This window comes from Calidris pugnax, unplaced genomic scaffold (assembly GCF_001431845.1).
Source record: "Calidris pugnax isolate Ruff unplaced genomic scaffold, ASM143184v1 scaffold30, whole genome shotgun sequence".
NCBI classification, from domain to species: domain Eukaryota; kingdom Metazoa; phylum Chordata; class Aves; order Charadriiformes; family Scolopacidae; genus Calidris; species Calidris pugnax.
Window position 1 is genome coordinate 1,256,873 of NW_015090776.1, and position 19,182 is coordinate 1,276,054.

The 19,182-nt window shown below is 45.5% G+C and overlaps 2 protein-coding genes across 3 annotated transcripts in view; one reads left to right on the plus strand and one right to left on the minus strand.

Moving 5' to 3' along the window:
• LOC106891428 (chromosome unknown open reading frame, human C1orf21) overlaps positions 1-4,312 on the plus strand; it is an 89,777-nt gene extending 85,465 nt beyond the window's left edge. Inside the window, exon 5 of the mRNA XM_014947944.1 lies at positions 3,546-4,312. Coding sequence (XP_014803430.1) covers positions 3,546-3,584 — 39 coding nt within the window. The 3' untranslated portion in view covers positions 3,585-4,312. The remainder of the gene's footprint in view (positions 1-3,545) is intronic.
• Positions 4,313-15,154: 10,842 nt separating this feature from the next.
• Positions 15,155-19,182, minus strand: part of EDEM3 (ER degradation enhancer, mannosidase alpha-like 3) — a 32,706-nt gene continuing 28,678 nt past the window's right edge. For both annotated transcript variants that reach the window (XM_014948706.1, XM_014948716.1), the window contains one exon: positions 15,155-18,947. In XM_014948706.1, coding sequence (XP_014804192.1) covers positions 18,541-18,947 — 407 coding nt within the window. In that variant the 3' untranslated portion in view covers positions 15,155-18,540. The remainder of the gene's footprint in view (positions 18,948-19,182) is intronic.

The window sequence follows — 19,182 nt, forward strand, 5'->3', positions numbered from 1 at the left end:
GGCATGTTTTTTCACCTTCTCTGCTTTTTTCTTTTCCTTCCTGACACTCATCTGCTCCCCAGAAAACCCCCCCACCATCACTTCAGTCTGAACTCAGATACTACCACGGTTCCTCTGCTCACGCCGTGGTGCTCAGCTGCCTCATTTTCCACCTCTGATGCTGCTCTGCTGGGGGGGGGCATGTTTTTTCACCTTCTCTGCTTTTTTCTTTTCTTTCCTGACACTCATCTGCTCCCAAAAAACACCCCTCACCATCACTTCAGTCTGAACTCAGATACTACCACGGTTCCTCTGCTCACGCCGTGGTGCTCAGCTGCTGACTGCCACTTCATGTGGTCGGTATTTCAGTGTGGTTTCTTCAGAAGACCTTACCAACTTTGCAAGCTGTTAGCTCACTGTTTGGAGTGAGGTTTTGCCCAGCCCCACCAGGATAATTTCCTGTCTCAAGCACAGCAGGCCTCTCACTGATTGCAGCTATCATCTCCAGCATCTATCAAACACTTTATGAAACAACCGGGGGGCGCAAAAATTGACATTTTTAAAGTATTTTGCTGGATTTGGGGCCATGGTGGTTAGCAGGACCAAAGCAGCCTTCCTTCTCTGCCGGCTGGGAGGTGGAGACCTCTCCTGCCTTTCTGCCTGAGGAGTATGAAGGAGAAACCCCCATGTGTTGGATTTATAAGCAGCAGAGATGGCAGCTTTATTCTTTCTCTGATCTTCCTAAGGAACAATAACCTTGTTATTACTGATTAAATTTCAATTAGGGAATAGGTTTTAGACAAAGGCTTTTTGTCTAAAAAAAAGAGAATTGTAACTTTTGGCTTCTTTGTAGCCTTGTTTCTCCCCTTCCTGCTCTTTTTAGGATGATAAATACCCATTGCCTATTCCAGTGCTCTGCCACCCTCAAAGTAAAGAAGTTCCTCCTCACGTTTATGTGGAGGGGAGACCTTATTAATCCTTATAAGTTGAGGGAGGATGGAGCCAGACCCTTTTCAGTGGTTTCCAGTGACAGGATGAGGGGCAATGGGCACAAGCTGGAACATGGGAAGTTCCACTCAAATATGAGGAAGAACTTCTTTACGGTGAGGGTGCCAGAGCCCTGGAACAGGCTGCCCAGGGAGGGTGTGGAGTCCCCTTCTCTGGAGATCTTCAAGACCCACCTGGATGCAGCCCTGAGTGATGTGCTCTGGGCAACCCTGCTTTGGAAGGGGAGTTGGACTGGATGATCTCTAGAGGTCCCTTCCAACTCCAACAATTCCATGATTCCTCATCTTGCCCTTGGGTGTTACGGCGATTTGGGCATCGAATTAGCTGCTTGGGTTGGGGTTGCAGGTCCGTGCCGGGCTCGGTGGGTGGAAGAGCCACATGTCACACTGCAGGAAGGCGTGGGAGGTGTTTCTGGCATTTCAGGTGGTTCTCACCCTCCTCTTCCTTCGGGCTGCGCTGCCGCTGCCCACACGCAGTGGTGGGAAGGAGCGGGATTCAGGAAGCCTGGGAGGGCAGCAGCTCCCTGCCCACCAGCAACTGAGGGCCATGGCCTTGAAGGCCACCTCCGAGACAGCGACGTGCCTCTGTCCCCTCCGGCATAAAAATGGAGATAAAGTGTCTGGCAGGAGCAGTCTGGCTCTCAGCAGCCTTCAGGTGGTGGGCGAGAGGCGGTATTTGAACACTGTAGGAAGGACTTCTTTAGCATGCTGCTTTTTAAGCAGTTTCTTGGCATCCTTTTGAGGAGCAAGGCGCTCGGTTGCCATAGAGCAAACCCAGAAGCAGAAGAACAGCAGGAGGAATGGGAAGGAAAAAAGGCCAGACAGCTTTCTTCAGTGTTTTGGGTCTGTTTGAGGCTTTCATGGCACTGCTGGCCCCCGGTGCAGAGCGTGGCGGGGCGTGATGGGCCACAGGGCTCCCTCTTGAGCAGGAGGCCGGGGAACCAGGTAGATGAATCTCCTGGAAATGTCCTGAGCCTCAGTTACCAGTCACCACTGGTGGCTTTCACAGCTCTATAGCATGTTGGACAAAGCCTTTGTTGCCACTGGTTTACTCTCATGGTTTTGTCCAAAAGTCCAAACCAATGGTTTTGGGCTTTGCTGCAAAGTGTTTCGGCGTTCCTTTTTTCTGAGTCAAATCTTTTACTTTAAAAAAAACCTTTTTTTTTTTCTTTCTTTCTGGGTCAGTGATTACTGGATTGAAATTAGGGCTGATCAGTCTCTTGGGGATTTTTTTTGCCATACTAAGAAAGCCCTTTTACTACTAGTGTTGGGCCGTAGAGAGCTGCTAAAGCGCTGCGTGGTCCTGGGTGTGGGTCCTCCAGCACAGCGAGCTCTGCAGCCACAGCATCGTCAGTGGGACGTTCTGTGTGTCAGAGACATTTTGGAGTCCTTGTTCCCAGCACGTACACCAGCTTTGTATCCCAAATAAACTCATCAAGAAACATTTCTCCCTTTTTTTTTTTTTTTTTTTTTGTGTATCCCAAATAAATTAATCAAGAAACATTTCTCCCTTTTCTTTTTTTTTTTTTTTTCTTTCACCCTCCTCTTCCCAGGTATGTTTTAATCCGCGGGGCAACCAGGTGTCCCTTCGGTCCATAGAGTTTCACCCATTTAACCACTGCAGTTCTGGTCTCCTCTGCTTACAGGGTGTTGTCGAGCTTTTACACTTTATTTCACGTCTGAGAAAATCGTGTTTTTTCCTTTCCTTCTTCTTTGCCAACCCTGTGCTCACTTACTGGGATTTTCCATGCAAGTACTCGGGTGATACACCCAGCACATGGGAAACAGTCCAGAGGTTAAGATTTTTGACACTGTGTTTGAGGCACTTGGTTTTTTTGCACTATATCTTGGGTGGCTTGTGTGTTGAAAAGCTCAGCTGTGGCTGTTTCTGTGTAGAGAAACAAGGACAGCGGGTCCCATCTGGTCCTCTTTGCAAGAAACAGATAATGAGGGACAGGACATGTCTTCTCCAGACCTTCCTGAGGTTGATACATAGGTAGATGCTGCTCCTGTGTTTGGTACGAGGTGGAAGGTCTGTGTTTTGGGAAGCTTGACCTGTTTTCCCCCATTGTGCAAGTGTGATTTCAATACAAATAGTATCTTTTTCTCTTAGAGTGAACTCTTGCTGAGGTTATCAGATGAAATAGTCTTGTTCACAGCAGCTGACTTGCATTGCTGATAGCATTACGTGCTTCATTGCTTTTACCTCGGAGATTATGTTCTTGCAATGGACCTATTGGATTGTGTCCATCAGGCTGGATCTGTACATAAAATAGTTTTGTAAATCAGTTTATTGGATTCCCCACGGAACTCAATATAGGGGATGAACATGATGAGATTAACGGTGACAGAAAGGGAAGGGTCTCCTGTCCCAGTTTCACGCAAATCTTCCAGAAATGGTTGGAGGAGAATGGTCCCTATTTCTCAGGTTTCCACCTAGCTCTGAACTGAAATCACCCAAGGTTCGAGAAGTGAAATATATTAATAGCCCGTACTTGATTTATGGTTTTCCTGTCTTAAAGTAGTCATTTACAAACTGTCTGGCTCTTTTCCTTACAGGGTCGTGATTATTGTTCAGAAGAGGAGGATGTCACATAGTGCCAATTCTGCCACTCGCGCCAGGAGAACTACTGTGTAAATAGATTACAACCCAGTTGAGACCTTTTGGAAGTCTTCTAGAGCGAACAGCACTACATAACAGAAGAAGATAATTTCCACATTATATGCTCCATTCAGTTACAGTGTTTCTTAATGAACAGATGAGGAATATCGCTAAGAACTCGTAAGAAACTGTTTTTGTTGCTGCTAGTTAAAACTTGTTGCAACTTCTCACTTTTTTCTGTGTCCAGATACGCAGCAAATCCTTAAAGTTAATCCAAAAAGACGTTGTTGATTTTATTGAGGCTTCTGGCCTGTTTTCTATCAGATGAGGTAGTGTTATACAAAGCTTCCATAAGTGAACATTCAGGCATCTAAGAAACACCCTTAAACTGTCTGTCAGTCCGCGGTCAGGCCCGAGTGCTTATTAATGCTGGTGATTTCAAGCTTCGGAGATGGGATTTTTTTGCCATGGCAGGCCTTGTTTCTCTGCTGAGAAGAAGCCGAGAAACCATTATCCATTAAAAGCATGTTATCACTGAAATACTGGAAGTGATGCAGGAGCAGGAATTTGTATTTTAAGAGGAAAAAGAGTTTCATTTAATAGGTATCTTAATCAAGGACTAAGCTTGCAGTATTGGCTTTGCTGAGCACGAATGGGAGTGTGATCACAATCATTTTGAATCTCTTTTTTTCTAAGAAAATAAACATTTTACTGTTTTTATGTATTCTTGTCTTTTACCATTCCTACAACACAATGTTTTAAGGATCTGGGGACAAGGAAGGCAAAACCAGCACTCCGTGTTGATGAGTCTCTGGATCTAATCTTTTAAAGCAGCTCTGTGCCAACTGGGGGTATCTGTTGCGTGTCCTGTAGAGTTTATTTTTCCATATTATATGGAGAGGATATTGCCTTCTCAAAAGCAGATGTAATATTTTTAACAAATGCTGTCATGAGTAAAAAAAAAAAAAAAAAAACTTAAGGAAAAAAATACATCTTTTGTATTTATTATTTCAAAGAGATTCTTACCTGTGCCAGTATTTCTTCCAGCTTTGACCCCATTCGAGGGTGAGGTTTGCATTGCATCCCATGGAGGAACTTTCTCAGGACGTAGATTTCTGCGTTGCATTGATTTCATTGCTGATGTCTGTGAGGTATGTGCCTGACCATGAGATTGCATCATTAATAGCATCATTTGCTGATGTGGCCAATACTTGAGTGGGCCACTGAGTCCAAAGGCCTGTAACGTTTGCCATTTTTCACTGGAACATTTGAAAATCCGATCCCTTTAAAGGTTTTCCTCAAAAATCACGTGTGGCTTCTGAGAAATCTGTAAAATATTAGGGAATTTTTTTGACTCAAGAGATTTCCTCTGATGTTCACATCAAGTTCTCTCCCTCAGTCCCCTGGTCTTCTGGCAGCCTCAGTTTGAGTTGAGTGGTTGCTGTGTCGCAGGACTGGGACAACTCTAGCACTACCTGCCTTCAGTAGCTTTCCATATAAAAGCTCAGTGGCAGAGTCCTCTCTGGCAGGTTTCTCCACATGCATCTTTATCCTGTTAGTGGTCAAAAATTGCCAGCAAATTCTCGCTTTTGCATTTTGGCACCTGCTTTGACCACATGACTCTTCCTGAGCATCCCAATGTCCCTGGAGATGAGGTTTCACCATCTTCCTCCCATCACATCATCCTTCTTAGGGCCATTGGCATCTTTCAGTGCTGCAGAGCCATTAGATCTGTTCAGTCCTTCAAGGTGATAACGCTGTCCTCATGCATATGATTTTTTTCCATAATTTATGTCAGCTCTTGAGCAGGTAGCCATGCTAAGGAGAGTCAAGAGACTGCACATTTCAATTATTTAAACACTTTAATTAATAAAGAGTCCTGGGGCTTGATCCCGCAACTCCTTCTCTCAAAAGTGCTTTACAAAGCTTCTGTAAGTAGTACAAGAGTGATGGAACTGGGTCTGTCCTTTGGAAACGTGGTTCATTTTCTAGATGCCAAACGTCTCGTGTATGAATTTCCCCAGACAAACCCTGTGTTGCAGACACGTCATGGTCTTTCAGTACACCAGCCTCCTTTGACATGGAGTTTCTTTCAGCCACCTCTTTGTTCTAATATTCTTTTTTTCTTTGCCAGTGATGGTGACACCAGAGTCATGGGCTTTGGTGGAAGCTTTGTGAGAGGAAAAGCAAGGCCCATCTTTCCTTCAGGCTTAGTATGACCCTGGTATTAAGCAGCAAAGTGCTTTAGTCTCCTGTGTAAATTATAACATGATTGATGTACCTTTAGATGGCAATCCCAGTGAATGCCTGCATAGACATCCTGCTGCTGCTTGTGGAAGCATGAGGATGGGCAGGAGGTTTGGAAGGAGTCAGGAGTTGTCTTTGGAGCTGATGTGCTCCAGAACTTCTGGTGTGATTAGGGTGAGGGCTGACAGACTTAGATTAGCTCTGCCCTTCTGCAAGAAATAGGGGCAGGGTGTGCCAGGCAGAACCCAGGAGCTTCTTGATGGTTTTCAGCTGACTCAGTTTCTTGATCGGGCAGGAGACTTGCTCTTAAGCTCTTTGGGATGTGGAAAACCGAAGATCAACACTGGTTACTTATTAAAAGGAGCCATGCTTACAGAAACAAAACTTAAACAGAGCAGAAGCATTTTGTTAGTCTTGAATGTCTGAGGCCTGTGAAATACAGGATGGTTTCTAAGCACTTCAGGCTTTGGGCTTACATCCTTCTCGCCACATCTCAGCCACTAAGAGCTCTCTGCTTTGGTTGTGGCAGCAGGATAACTGTCTCCTCGAGCAGCAACTTCCTGCAAAAACATAGCAAAATGCCACTGTGTAGCATTTGGGAAAAGGACAGGCACAGCTGACCCTCCTGGTGAGATGCACATGCCACAAGTAGACCCACGAGGTTGCTCAGGTGAATGTTGCTTCTTAAACTGCTTTATTTCTTCCACCTTTGCAAAGTCCTAGCAAATTTTGTTGAAAGTCTAAATACATGCGGTGGCTGAGGATCTATGAAAATATAAGCAGATTTCTGTAGCTTGAAATGCATTTCTCCTTGAAGTCATACCTTCATGTTGCTTTACTTAAATATATTCAGTGGGGTGGGAAGAGAAGGAAAAGTGCTTATATCCGATATGCTGTGCTTAGTTGTAAATGGGTTTTTCAAAGTTTCTTTTAAGAGAAATGCCAAGAAAACGATTTGAGGCCAAACTTCTCTTTAGGAGGCTGAGGCACTATTTAATAAGCTCCGAGTGATATTCTGGGATCTTAGAGAAAAGAGTGGTGAAGGGGGTTTGCAGTCAGCCTTCTTCCCTTGCTGTGCTTTCTCCTTCCACGGAAGCCCATGGAGCTCTGCTGGTTTTCCTGCCTGGAGCCCACCCCCAGCATCAGCCCTGGGCAAGAGCGAGGAGAAGAGCCAGGAAGGGGGAAGAGTTACCCAAGAGGCCGGCGCTCATCCCCGGATCCAGCCTTGGACCATGGCCGGCGTGCACAGAAGCCTTCCAGATACCCACCCCAAGGGTCCTGTGTCCCTCCAGGGGCTGCCTGGGTGGATGCTCTGTCCCAAGTGGGGGCACGAAGCCAACGGACATGAGCTGCACAGTATCACTGCCTCGTCATCGGCATTCGCCTAACGAGCTGGGGGCTGTCGAGAGACTGAACATGGATGCACTGGGGGCCATTTGGAGACAGTTGGATGTGGTTCTCAGGGGATGTATACCCATCTGGAGGGCGACACCTGGAGAAGACAATCTGTTTGTGGGCTAACTTATTTTTGTCTCCATCACTAGTAACCAGGGACACACTTTGCCTTCAGTCTAGTTTCGTGAGGTTTTGGCAATGTCTTCCTTCAGCCACTTCCTGTCTCTGTGTTGCATCTATGGCAACGTCCACGCTTTGACCTAAAAAGATGAGGCCTTTATTTTTTTTTTAAATTATTGTGAGTCTCTTAACCTGTGCCCTCTCCCAAGCCCTTCCACCCTCCATACAGCTTCCAGCTGACCAAGGAGGCAGGTGTGGTCAGGAGGAGCTTTGCCCTCCTACCTGAAATGTGGTTGTGTGTGTTACACTTTGTTCACCCAGGAGACAGGTCCTGTCGTGGTGGTCAGGAGCAGCTTTGCCCTCCTACTTGAAATGTGGTTGTGTGTGTTACACTTTGTTAACTCATGATTTTTCTAACGCTGGTCCAGGGAGGAGCTGGCTCTCCTGCGCGCCGCTTCCATCTCACTAGGTTTCAGCAGCTGGCATTTGTATTCCTGAGCTTTTTCAGGGGCGAGGGGAAATCCTGCCCCTGCAACACCAGCACCAACCCTGGTGAAGCTTTGCCTCGAACTCATCACCCCATACCCAAGAGCAGTGTTTGATGGATTTGGGCTTGAGCCACAGGAATCGGCACCTGAACTAGATTAATTAAACCCAAAACCATGGGTGCTTTTTCTTCTCGGAAGGCTGTGGATTATTTCACATCATTTAAAGGCTGACACTTGTACTTTTTTCCTTGAGACCCCTGACAGGAGATGTTCTGATGCAAGACAAGGGACCAGGAGTGGTTTCTCTCCAGCGCTGGGACTTAAGAGAAACCATTGAAGGACTTGAGCAAGTCTCCAGCCTGTCCCATTTGGGGCCAAGGCCTCGCAGGAGCTTTGTACGGTCAAGTAGACTTGCTGAGCTACTGCAGGATTTTCCATGATGTCCACATAAATTAGACTCTGGAGACAACTTCGAGAAACCATTGAAGGACTTGAGCAAGTCTCCAGCCTGTCCCATTTGGGGCCAAGGCCTCGCAGGAGCTTTGTACGGTCAAGTAGACTTGCTGAGCTACTGCAGGATTTTCCATGATGTCCACATAAATTAGACTCTGGAGAGCATATCTTGGCAAACTCTGGGCTGTTTTAAAATTTTGTGGAGATGCCCACTTTATCATGAAGAAGTGGGCAGGGTGTTGGGCACTCTCTGGGCTTTTGCTGGTGTGGCTGGTGGCTTTTAGGAACTTGTCTTGGACTCGCTGGCATTGTCCAGCAAATGCTCTTTCCTCTGATTATTCCCCTGATCTGTTTGGACTTACCTTTTAAAAATACACCTGGGCTGGCTGATGCAGGATCCACTTTGACTCCCCGTGAAGGTCTCGTGCTTGCAGGTGCTCCATCTGCCTGGTGCTACTGGGCAGCACATGGGCACGATGGTATTGTGAGTGATGGGCAGCAGGAAACCCATAGACAAATGGAGAGGATGGATGTACAAATAGATATAACAGAGAAACCAGCCTGCAGACTGTGGCCAAAATGCCCTTGAAGAGGATCATCAAAGCAACCGGTTAATTACCTGATTACTAATGCCACAGTTTCCTGACTCCCATGAAGCTTTTTCTGATACTGGACTTCAGCCCCAAAACTTATAACATTAATTTCTTCCTTTGCTTTCAGTCAGAGGAGTTTCGTTTGGTGTTTTGTTTTTTTTAATTAAGTCTGTCTCCTGGGATCCAGAAGACCAAGCTTTGCATCCTCACCTGCAAACGAGTCCTTTGTGGCCATGGACAAGCCATGCAGACCCCAGGTTGACTTACTGCAGCTCTCTGTCCCTTTGTGCACTGCGGGTGTAGCGATGCTTTCCAAATCCTGGCTGCACAGGTGAAATTTTCAGCCCATGGACACCCTCATCCCATCATCCCCTCGTGCACTTGGGCAGGCTCTGGCCTTCTCAGTAGCCAGAGTCATCCTGCTTGGTGCTGCCACCAGACACAGACACAAGCCACAACCTGCTGCTGCAGGAGAAAGGAGGTAGCAAAAGACAACGTTGCATTATTTCTTTGCAGTGTGCCTGAGAGCCCTGCCCATGAAGCACAGCAAGTACTTCAAAATCTGAATTATGAGACAGGAGAGAATGGGCAGATGAAGCACCAGAGAGATGTGTTTAAGCTCCGAAGACATTGCCGTCGTCGTACGAAAATTAAGACTGAAGATAAATACTCGGTTCTCAGCTATTTCAGTTTTGTCAAGTCTATAAACAAGAATTACCTGTCACTTTGATTCTGGAGTTAGCGATGACTCAACTCCAGATGGGCCTGGCTGGCACATCAGACCTTCAGGACAGGAGAGGCTTCCAGCTGGGTAATGGCTGCATCCACCGAGGAATCCATTTAATACAAGCTTTAAAGAAAAAGGGGTGATTTACAGCCACTGTTGGCATTTCTGGCCAACCAAGAGCTTTGGTTAGTGTGGCTGCTTCACAGGTGACAGTCCATGATGCCACGTAGGCTTCGTGTCCAACGGGCATGATTTATACTCACATTTTACAACACGTCTTGCTACGTTGGCCATTTTCCCCTTGTGTTCTAAACTGAGAGCTGGCAAATTTGAGCTCCAATGGCCCAGTGGGTGTCTTCACCTCCCCAGCATGGGGGGCGCCTCCCTCACCTCCACATCATGTCAGCCTGTGGGGAGCAGCAGCACCACAGCTCATCCCCGCCACCCATGAAGAGCACCAGGCTCCACACACCAGCATGATTATCTCTGTCAGCTTAAATTTCTGCCCCTGCAAATGTTAAAGACCATTTTCCAAAGCCAACAATGAGTAAAGCTGGGTGAATGTAAGCGTGTCTTCAGCAAGAACCCCCAGTGGCAAGCAGGATGGAGAATTGCTGCCCTTTGGCCCCCCATCCCCAGTGGCAGGCAGGATGGAGAATTGCTGCCCTTTGGCCCCTGCTCTGGGTCCTGCTACCACTCAGAAACTCTTGCTTTTCTGGCTGAACTGTTTCCCTATTTAGTTTTATTCTGGAGATGTTTGGGGAAGAGCAGACAAGGAACGCAGAGGTGGTTTTGGACGGGCAGTTTGTTTGCTTTAGTGTTGGGGAAGAAACCTTGATATTGAACATCCAAAAAGTTGGGTGAGCTCTGAGTGAAAATTTCTATTATCGTTATTTTGTTGTTGTGGATGTAGCGTTCAGCTGAAGGAACCAAATCCCAGCTCAGGGAAACTGCAAAATGTGAAAGTTGGTGGAATTCCAAAGAGAAATTGACATCTAGGTAAATGCTCTCTTTGAAGATGGCACAGTCATCACCGCCATCAGCTGCTTCTTCATCATCTTCTTCTTCATTATCATTGTCATCATCATCAATGCATGTGAGACCATGAACCTGCTTCATAAAAGCCAATAGCACCATCCTCATGGACATCTTTCTTCACCCACAGCAGCGTCTCAGCAGCATTGTGAACACCAACACAACAACTCTCTGCACCCACAGCAGCATCTCAGCAGCATTGTGAACACCAACACAACAACTTTAGGGGAAAATTGTCCTTTTTTGTAAAGGGTTGCCCCCATTATCCAAGCTGACAGTCTGAGTGCAGCAGTTCTGCACAGCAGCAGGGCCAGGAGGGTGCAGACGACCCCACCAATGACTTTCACCCTAATTACTGAAAAGCAGATTGAATGAAGGTGGTAGCCCCGGGGGAGGGGCTGAGCTCCAGGCCTGAGCCTGTCTCTTGATGCGCTGGTTGCTGCCTGTCACTGATTTACCCACCAGCTGTCACACAGAGAAGCGGATGATTTCCTCCCTATCGGAATGACTTGCTTCCTCCCCCTTGCTCTGCCATCCCCCGTGCTTTCTGTTGAAATCTGGAGCCCTGAGCTTGTATTTCCAGCTTTGTCACTAGTGGCTCTGGTCACAGGAGGCACTGCCCTGAGGGGTGTTAGCCCAGCAGGGGATGCAGGGATGGAGCCTGGTACCCTGCATGCCCAGAGCTGGAGCAACGAGCACCTTCCACCACTTTCCTGCCCCCCTCCCCACTCCAAGGTGTGAGGTGAACACAAAATTTGTTACCCCCCTGTATACATATATATTTTTTTTTTTTTTAATTAAATTTTGAGACTAGAAACTAGAAAGCTACGTGTGGGAACTGCGTGATATTCTCGGGGTTTTGGCATTCTGCTTTTGTGGCTATTAATAATCCCCCGGAGTGAGTCATATGGAGATGCATTTATTCACTGAGTCGGAGAGAGCTGCTACCCAAAATAGCAGCTATGTAATTTTTTATGATGCTGTAATGCCAGCGCGGCGAAGATTGACATCATTTAAGAGAGATGCTCCCTGCCTGGCAATCAGATAACCCATGTCAAGCCATAAAATAAACGTGGAAAGCCACGTGCTCAGTTACATAAAACAGCAGGGAGAGCCAGCCTCTGCTGAAAATGCTATTTCGCCCTTTTCCTGCACATCTTTTTTTCCCCCTTTACGCCTTTCTAAGCTTTCTGTTCTAATTTTCTTAAACCAGAGTGTGAGGAGCGTTGGGCCGGAGGAGGGATGGGGAAAGGGCTTGTGCTGTGGAGGGGAGGATCACACCCCTCTCTGCTGAGCAGTGTTTACTCCGTTACCACCCCGCTGCCAGGAGAGGTCCGTAGAGAAGTTCTAAAATGCATCTAATTCGGCACGTTCCGTTCTGAATTGCTCATTGTTTCTCCTTGACCATGTTGCGGCTCCGCATTTCCCTCTGCAAAGCTCCAGGCATCCTCCTCGGCCGTGGCTCGTGCCCAAAACCCAACAACTCCTTTCCATCCCTGTGCCAGCAGCCTGAGGTGTCGTGGAGGTGACAGCAGCACCTGGAGAAGGTAGAGAAGGCAGGCAGAGAAATGGTCTTCAGAGTGTTTTAAGAAAGGGTGAAACCCATTCTCTGTATTTCCTCTCATTCTCTGCCCTGCACTGCTGCCATCAGGTCTGTCCTGGTGTGGCAGCCCGTGGGGTGCCCGAGCCGTCCCAGGGTGGTCCTGGTGCTCCCCACAAGAACATCTGTGGTACCACCAAGTCTCCGCACGCTTTTTTTGAGCAATTTTGGCTTAAATAGCTCTGCCGTGGGACCAGCCCTGGTGTCGTGTCACGGCGCTGTGCCCTCCACCGAAGGATTAATGAAGATGAATTGGCCCACGCTGGGGTTTAATGGCTTGAGTGAACTTTCCCAGGCAAACAGTGTTTTATGGAGACCATTCCAGCTGGAAACGTTTATTAACTTTATCTTTTTTATGGAGCGCATAGGAAGAGAATGGGACTCCTGCCAGCGGCAGCTTCGGGCTGACGTGAGTGATGGGCCTTGGGACAAGCAGCAGCTGAAGAGGAATTTTTGTCAGAGCCGCTTCAATCCTCCAGCTTCAGGTGCCCGACTAGAAAGTGGAAATGTGAAAATTGATACAACTACTGGCGTAAAGTAATTACTGAGGACAGTTTTAGTAGGACACGTGATGTCCTGGTGCTGCTGTAACCCCACCCTTCATGCATCTCCACAGTGAGTGTTCCTGGGGAGCAGAAGTACCAGGAATGTGTTCAGACCCAGAAATAAGTAATTAAATATTCCTGATTTCTTGTTGGAAAATAAATATATAGAGAGGGGCAGGGAGAGCAGTACACCCTGGCTGTCATTTTTCTTAGCACTTTTGCCTTTTCAGAGGCCATCTGTGACAGGAGAACGACTCCTTGGTATTTCAAACAGGATCTGGGCATCGCAGCTGGCAAAGTGGTGGAGATGAACATGGAAAGATAAAACCAACTCCTCCAAGGACCACAGGAGGGTGTTGCTAAGAGAAAACCAGCTCCCCCAAGGACCACAGGAGGGTGTTGCTAAGAGAGAACATTGGTTCCTCTAAGAGAAATTTTTATCTTTTTTTCAAATAAAAAGTAGTGCATTTTGCTGAGAGTTTGCTCCAAGATCCCTCCAGTTACCCCAGTAGAGACGAGACAACTTTGCTGCTGTTGATGGGGCTCTGCTCCCATCTCCTCAGCCCCTGTCCACCAGCCCCTCTTTTTTGTGTTAGTTCAAGACTTGATTGGAGAAGAACATGAGCAAACCAGGGAGGTAGGGATGGGGCATCCCTGCAGGAAAAGGCAGAGCAGGCAGCAGGCCCCCAGTCACTATGAAGAAATTTGGCAAAATGCATGGAGATGTGGCCGCAAAGGGCTGCTCCATCACCCTGGAGATCTCAGTCCTGAAAGATTTAGTCCAAACCTCTCTTCCCCCTCCCTGTCTAAGCCCTTGCCCGTGGGCATCCACTCAAAGGAGATGCCACTGAGGACCATGATGCCAGAACTCCTCTTTCCACCTCTGCCTCACGGGTTGTTGTGGTATCTTTTTTATTCTGATTATTTTAATTGTTTCTGCAAAGCCCAGGTTTGCAATGGACAGGATCCTGAGACTGTTCCTCAGTTTGCCCATCTCTGAGCAGCATCACCCTACACCATCTGACCTGTTCGTCTGCCCATCCTCGCTAAAAGAAGGAGCTGCCACCACAACTGCAAGGTCAATAGACAGTAGACACCTATTTAAGGAACACCTACTACTCCCAAAATAAGCAGATGCAAAGGAAGCACATAGGACTTTAAGTATTGTTATACATCCTACACGTGTCCTTTGACCTTTGTTAAAGGTCCCTGAAGGGATGAGGAAGGCAGAAGGTGCCTTTGCTCCAAAACAGTATGTTAAAGAAATTTAGTGCTTCATTGGCAAGGTTGGTAATGGTTTCTACTTAATGAATGTCATAAACATTGCTAAACACTTAGAATCATAGAATTGTCCAGGTTGGAATGGACCTTTAAGATCATCTAGTCCAGCCATCAACCCAAGTGATAAAAGACCATCTCTAAACCATGTCTCTAAGCACTATGTCAACCCATTTTTAAATATCTCCAGGGATGGTGCCTCAACCACTGCCCTGGGCAGCCCATTCCAACGCTCCATAACCCTTTCAGTGCAAAAATTTTTCCTAATATCCAATTATATATATCCAATAACCTAATATCCAATTGATATTTCCTAATATCCACTTGAACAAGGACTTAAATTTAAGGCTCCTGCATCTTTTATTTTCTTAACCTTAACTTCCATGGAGGAAAAGCTCATGGGAGTGGAGGTGTCAGAGAACAGCTGGTAACAGAAAGGAAAATGGGGTGTGTTTCTCTGGAACTTACCTTACCGTACTTGCACAAGAGAGACCTGTTTTCATTAGAAATGAAAAAAAAAAAAAAAAACAAAAAAACCCCACAAGATCTAAGTAGCTATACTTTAAACGAACTTTTGAAACTCTATTCTCACTGCAGGAACAGATTTTTTTTTTTAAATAAAAATGCCCAAGTCATAGAAAAACAGAGGCTGAACCAGTCCAATTAGACCAGGCTGCTGAGAGCCTTTCCAGTCTACTTCTGATTTTATACTGAAAAGCTGTTTCTATATAGTTTATATAGTATATCTCTGGTTTTGGCCACCCTCACAGTGAAGAGTTATCCCTTATTTCAGAATCTCCTGCACTGCAGGGTGTCTGTTGCCTTCACCCAGGGCTGTGCACCCCCGTGCCCCCCCACAGCCAGGCTCACAGTCGGGGTGAAGGCACCTCGCTGGGCAGTTCAGAAACTGCTGTCAATTTACACAGCTTGACCAGAATCTGTTTCTATATAGTTTATATAGTATATCTCTGGTTTTGGCCACCCTCACAGTGAAGAGTTATCCCTTATTTCAGAATCTCCTGCACTGCAGGGTGTCTGTTGCCTTCACCCAGGGCAGTTCAGAAGCTGCTGTCAATTTACACAGCTTGACCAGAATATTTACATTTTTATTAAATCTTTACAATCAGCAATTATAATCAAGTACACAATTATGTACACAGATTATATACATTTTAGCCCAGACTTTTACATCACAGTACATAGTTGCCCTTAGAAATATTGTATACACTTACCACCAGACAGTAAAACCCAACAATAGTGTTACAGCACCTGTTATTAGACATCTTTCATAAGAAAATATACGGCTGTAAATTGGGCTGGATTAAAAAAAAAAAAAGAAGAATCTTATAAAATCTGAACATACAATATTTCATTCACAGAATGTTTTGTGGTTTGGTTTTTTTTTTTCCTCTATGTTCTGACTGATGCCTTTTGCATAAGATGTCCCACTTTTAACCCCTTGACATACACTTACTCATTCCTACCACTGTGCCTTCAGCTACGCTGGCAGCGGGAGGAGAACCAAAGCTGGGCTCATTTGGAAACTTTATTAAAATACAATAAATGTAAACAATTGAGAATATTCCTCTAAGATCAAATAAGAACTTAATCAGCTGATCTGAATTATATATGGCATGGAATAAGTGCTAGCTCCAGCTGTGATTCCCAAATTCTTCAGTGTTCAATACCATACAAATAAATGTACAATACCATAGAAGGGAAGAGGAGACTGGTGAATGCAATATTCCACATGGAGGGAGCAGACTTCTAAAACAATTTGGGAAGAACACTGACACCCCTCACCAAAAGTTCTTCTTTTTGATGAATACATTCGTCTTCGCTTTTTAAGATGACAGTGAAAGAAAACTGAATTATTTTCAGACTGATATGAAAAGGTTAACCTAACACCTGTTTCCTCGTAAGGAAATACAAATTGTAAAGAACCTGAATAAAACTGCCCCCCCCCCAATTTAGTCCTCTTTCCCAGAAGGTCAACCTTACCCCATTCAGTTCTGTAAACAAAGCTATGGCTCTTACGATGGTTTCAAAGGTAAAGTAGAACAAACTGAAACAAAACCGGAAAGAAACCCCAACCCAAAAAGAGGGAGGCAACAGTTCTCTATCTGAGGTAGGCCACCACCAAAAGGATGCTTCAAACATCAGAGTTCTGGGATTGTTCAAAAATCCCTCAAAAGGAGAGCTAATGTCTGCTGCTTTATCGATAGATGTGGAAAAGCCATTCAATAAGAATGAGCGAGTGGTGGCAAGAAAAGTTCATCTTTTAATAAAATTTAAACACCTAAATTTTCTGCAAGTAAAAAAAAGAAAACCTTTAGCTGCTATACTGGCAGTCTTAACATAACGAGCAGAGGGCCTCTACAACTATAAAAGGATTTGGTTTCCACCAGAAGAGCTAACAAGGATGAAGATGTAACCCACATCAAAGAGCACGGGAACAAAACTGCTCCTTTTGTGGCACTAAGCACTGACAGAGTGAAACCTCTGGGTTTGATCCTGCAGCTGCCTGCACTTGGCCACGCTGCCTTGAGTCCAGGCCCTGCCAGGGGAGCACAGTGTCCCTCAGGACGGACCGGGGCTCCAGGGAACAAAGGACACTTGGAAGGCTCCCGTGATCAAACTCCTCACATGACAAAAAAACATAAATAAAAAAAAAATTCTCAACTGAAAACCACCAGCTGCTTCAAGCCCTACTCATTCAGTCCAAACCTCCATCCAGTTATTTGTGCAAAGGAATTATAACTACATTTAAAAGCTGATTTCTTTAAAAGGACACTTATTCACTATTCCACTACCGCTTCTTTTTCTCCTTGAAATGACCTCCTGCTCGAGTGATTTAAAGTTATTCAGTTTATGGATAATAGTCTGACTGTCATGCTCTCAAAAGGTGCCTGTGCATTTTGATACTCTTGAAAGCAAGTGTCATTAAGTACACATGTATACAACATTTGCCTGGGATTTCTCCATTCATACTGTACAGGAGTATACATAAATAAATACAGTATGGCTGTACTAATTAACAGTTGCATATTCAGCACACAAAATTTCACCAGCTAAATGGAAGGTGCAGTTCTGATTGGGGCGCTTTTTTATTCCATCGTAAAGATTAATATAAACCTCCATTTTTAGCCTGGTGCAGCATATAGGCAGTATTAATTTACTCTTTAATATAAAACAATTCTTTGAACCACAACTCACTAAAAGCGGTTTATATAAATCAAGTTAATTTGTTTTTGGCAGTTTCTTTGGACACAGTCAAAACGTCTCTCAGTTGTTTAAAACATCCCCGTTTTTATCTAAATAATGCTTTTTTCATAATAGGGATAACAAATTAGGACTCACACTTACCTGTAACAATCTCCCAAAGCCCAGAGTAACACATCAGCCATCCTTGTGGGTCATGCCACTACACTGAGCTATGGACCCAAGAGCCAGAATCATTGCATTTCACTGCTGGGACTGGCCTCCTTGCCTTAAGCATCACACGTACACAAGTTGCGTATAAAAAGAACGATAATGCAGTCAAGCTGTTAGAAATCAAATTTGTAGAAAAAGGAAGATTTTTTGTTATAACCGATCTAGTTCCGTTTAGCGTCCGTTCAGAGAATATTGCCAGTTTAAATTCTGTATCTCAGGGTACATTTTTGAACCTGGAAGGCCAAAGGAAACACCTGTAACTCAACATCTACCTTGACCACTTTACCTTAACCTCAAGCAGAACTTCCACAACACACCGTGACCCTTTATCTGGTAGACCCCAAAGGAGCAAAGCTGCCTTCGTTTCCCTGATGGAACCTGCTTACAAAGCACACGCTGCCTTTGGTTTGTACAGTTTCTCTAGTTGAAAGTGGAGCAGAAGGGAAAACTCACATATCATCATGGTCGTTCTTCATGGTAATGGATGGAAGGAGTGATGAGCAACACCACCACGTCTCAGTATGATGTGATGGGACAAGTTCTAGCTGTGTCTTAAAGACAAGAGAACCAGAAACATAATGTCACCCGCTGCTGTCAATGAAGGCTTTCAACTCAGTAGAGACCAGGGAAAGCCACAGCCATGGCTGACCTCCAGCCTTCCAGTGCGCTCCCCGATAACCGTTCATGGCGTGGTCACCCCACTGCCTTCAACTCCTGCCTTCCAGAGACCCAAGGGAGCCTGACCTCTTGGAGCCTGGAAGGCAGAAGTTGGGCTCGTTCCCCAAATGAGCCTCCTGGGTTACAGCACCATGCAGGGGAGCCAGGCTAATGCTTCAATTGCACGTTCCCATTTTTAAACAGGAAAAATTAAAAAAAATACAAAGAGCACGTGCTGGATTTGTGTGGTAATTTCCAGGTGAAATCTGGTTGCTCATCACAATACTGAACACGTTTACTCGTTCTCAGATATCAGGGCCTCGCTTTTACCCAAAAGAGTTCTCCACTTGTTTATTAACAAATAAGTTACTATTACAAGTCATAGCTCATCCTTTTCCATCATTTCAAATGCTTCTATATCTTCGTTCCAGTCTGCTAATATGGATTCCATAGGTTGGACTTTATTATCCCAGTTAACTTTGGAATTTGACTCTGTCTCGGTCTTTTGTTCCTGAGGCTGGTGATCCCCTGGCGTACACGCTGGCTCCGGAGCGCCGGCCTCATCGGTTCCGGGGACGTAGGAATCCTGATTTGAAATGGAAATGCTGTCCCTGTCTGCCTCAGCAGGAGATAAAGAATCAGGGTCAGTAACGTCAGAGCTTTCTCCTTCTTCGGGCTCCTCACTGACCGCGCCAACATCCTGAGATGCTGAAGGAGCTTCTTCTGAATTCTGTTTATGTGAATCGTTTTCAGATAATTTCTGGTCCATATTCTCCATTTCCAAGTCTTTGAGAGGGGAGAGAAGAAAAAAAAAAAAAGAAAACCCACATTTTAAAAAAAACCCAAACACCTAGGAAGGCAGCATTTTATTATGTACTTCATAAGCAAGGTCACCTCCCTTGACCTTATTCCTCAAGGAAGTGCAGACTTTCCATTGATATGAAAACTTAATGTTATCAAGAAACATATTTTACAGAGGGAGATGAGGCAAGACATTTAAACAAGGGCAAACAATATAGTG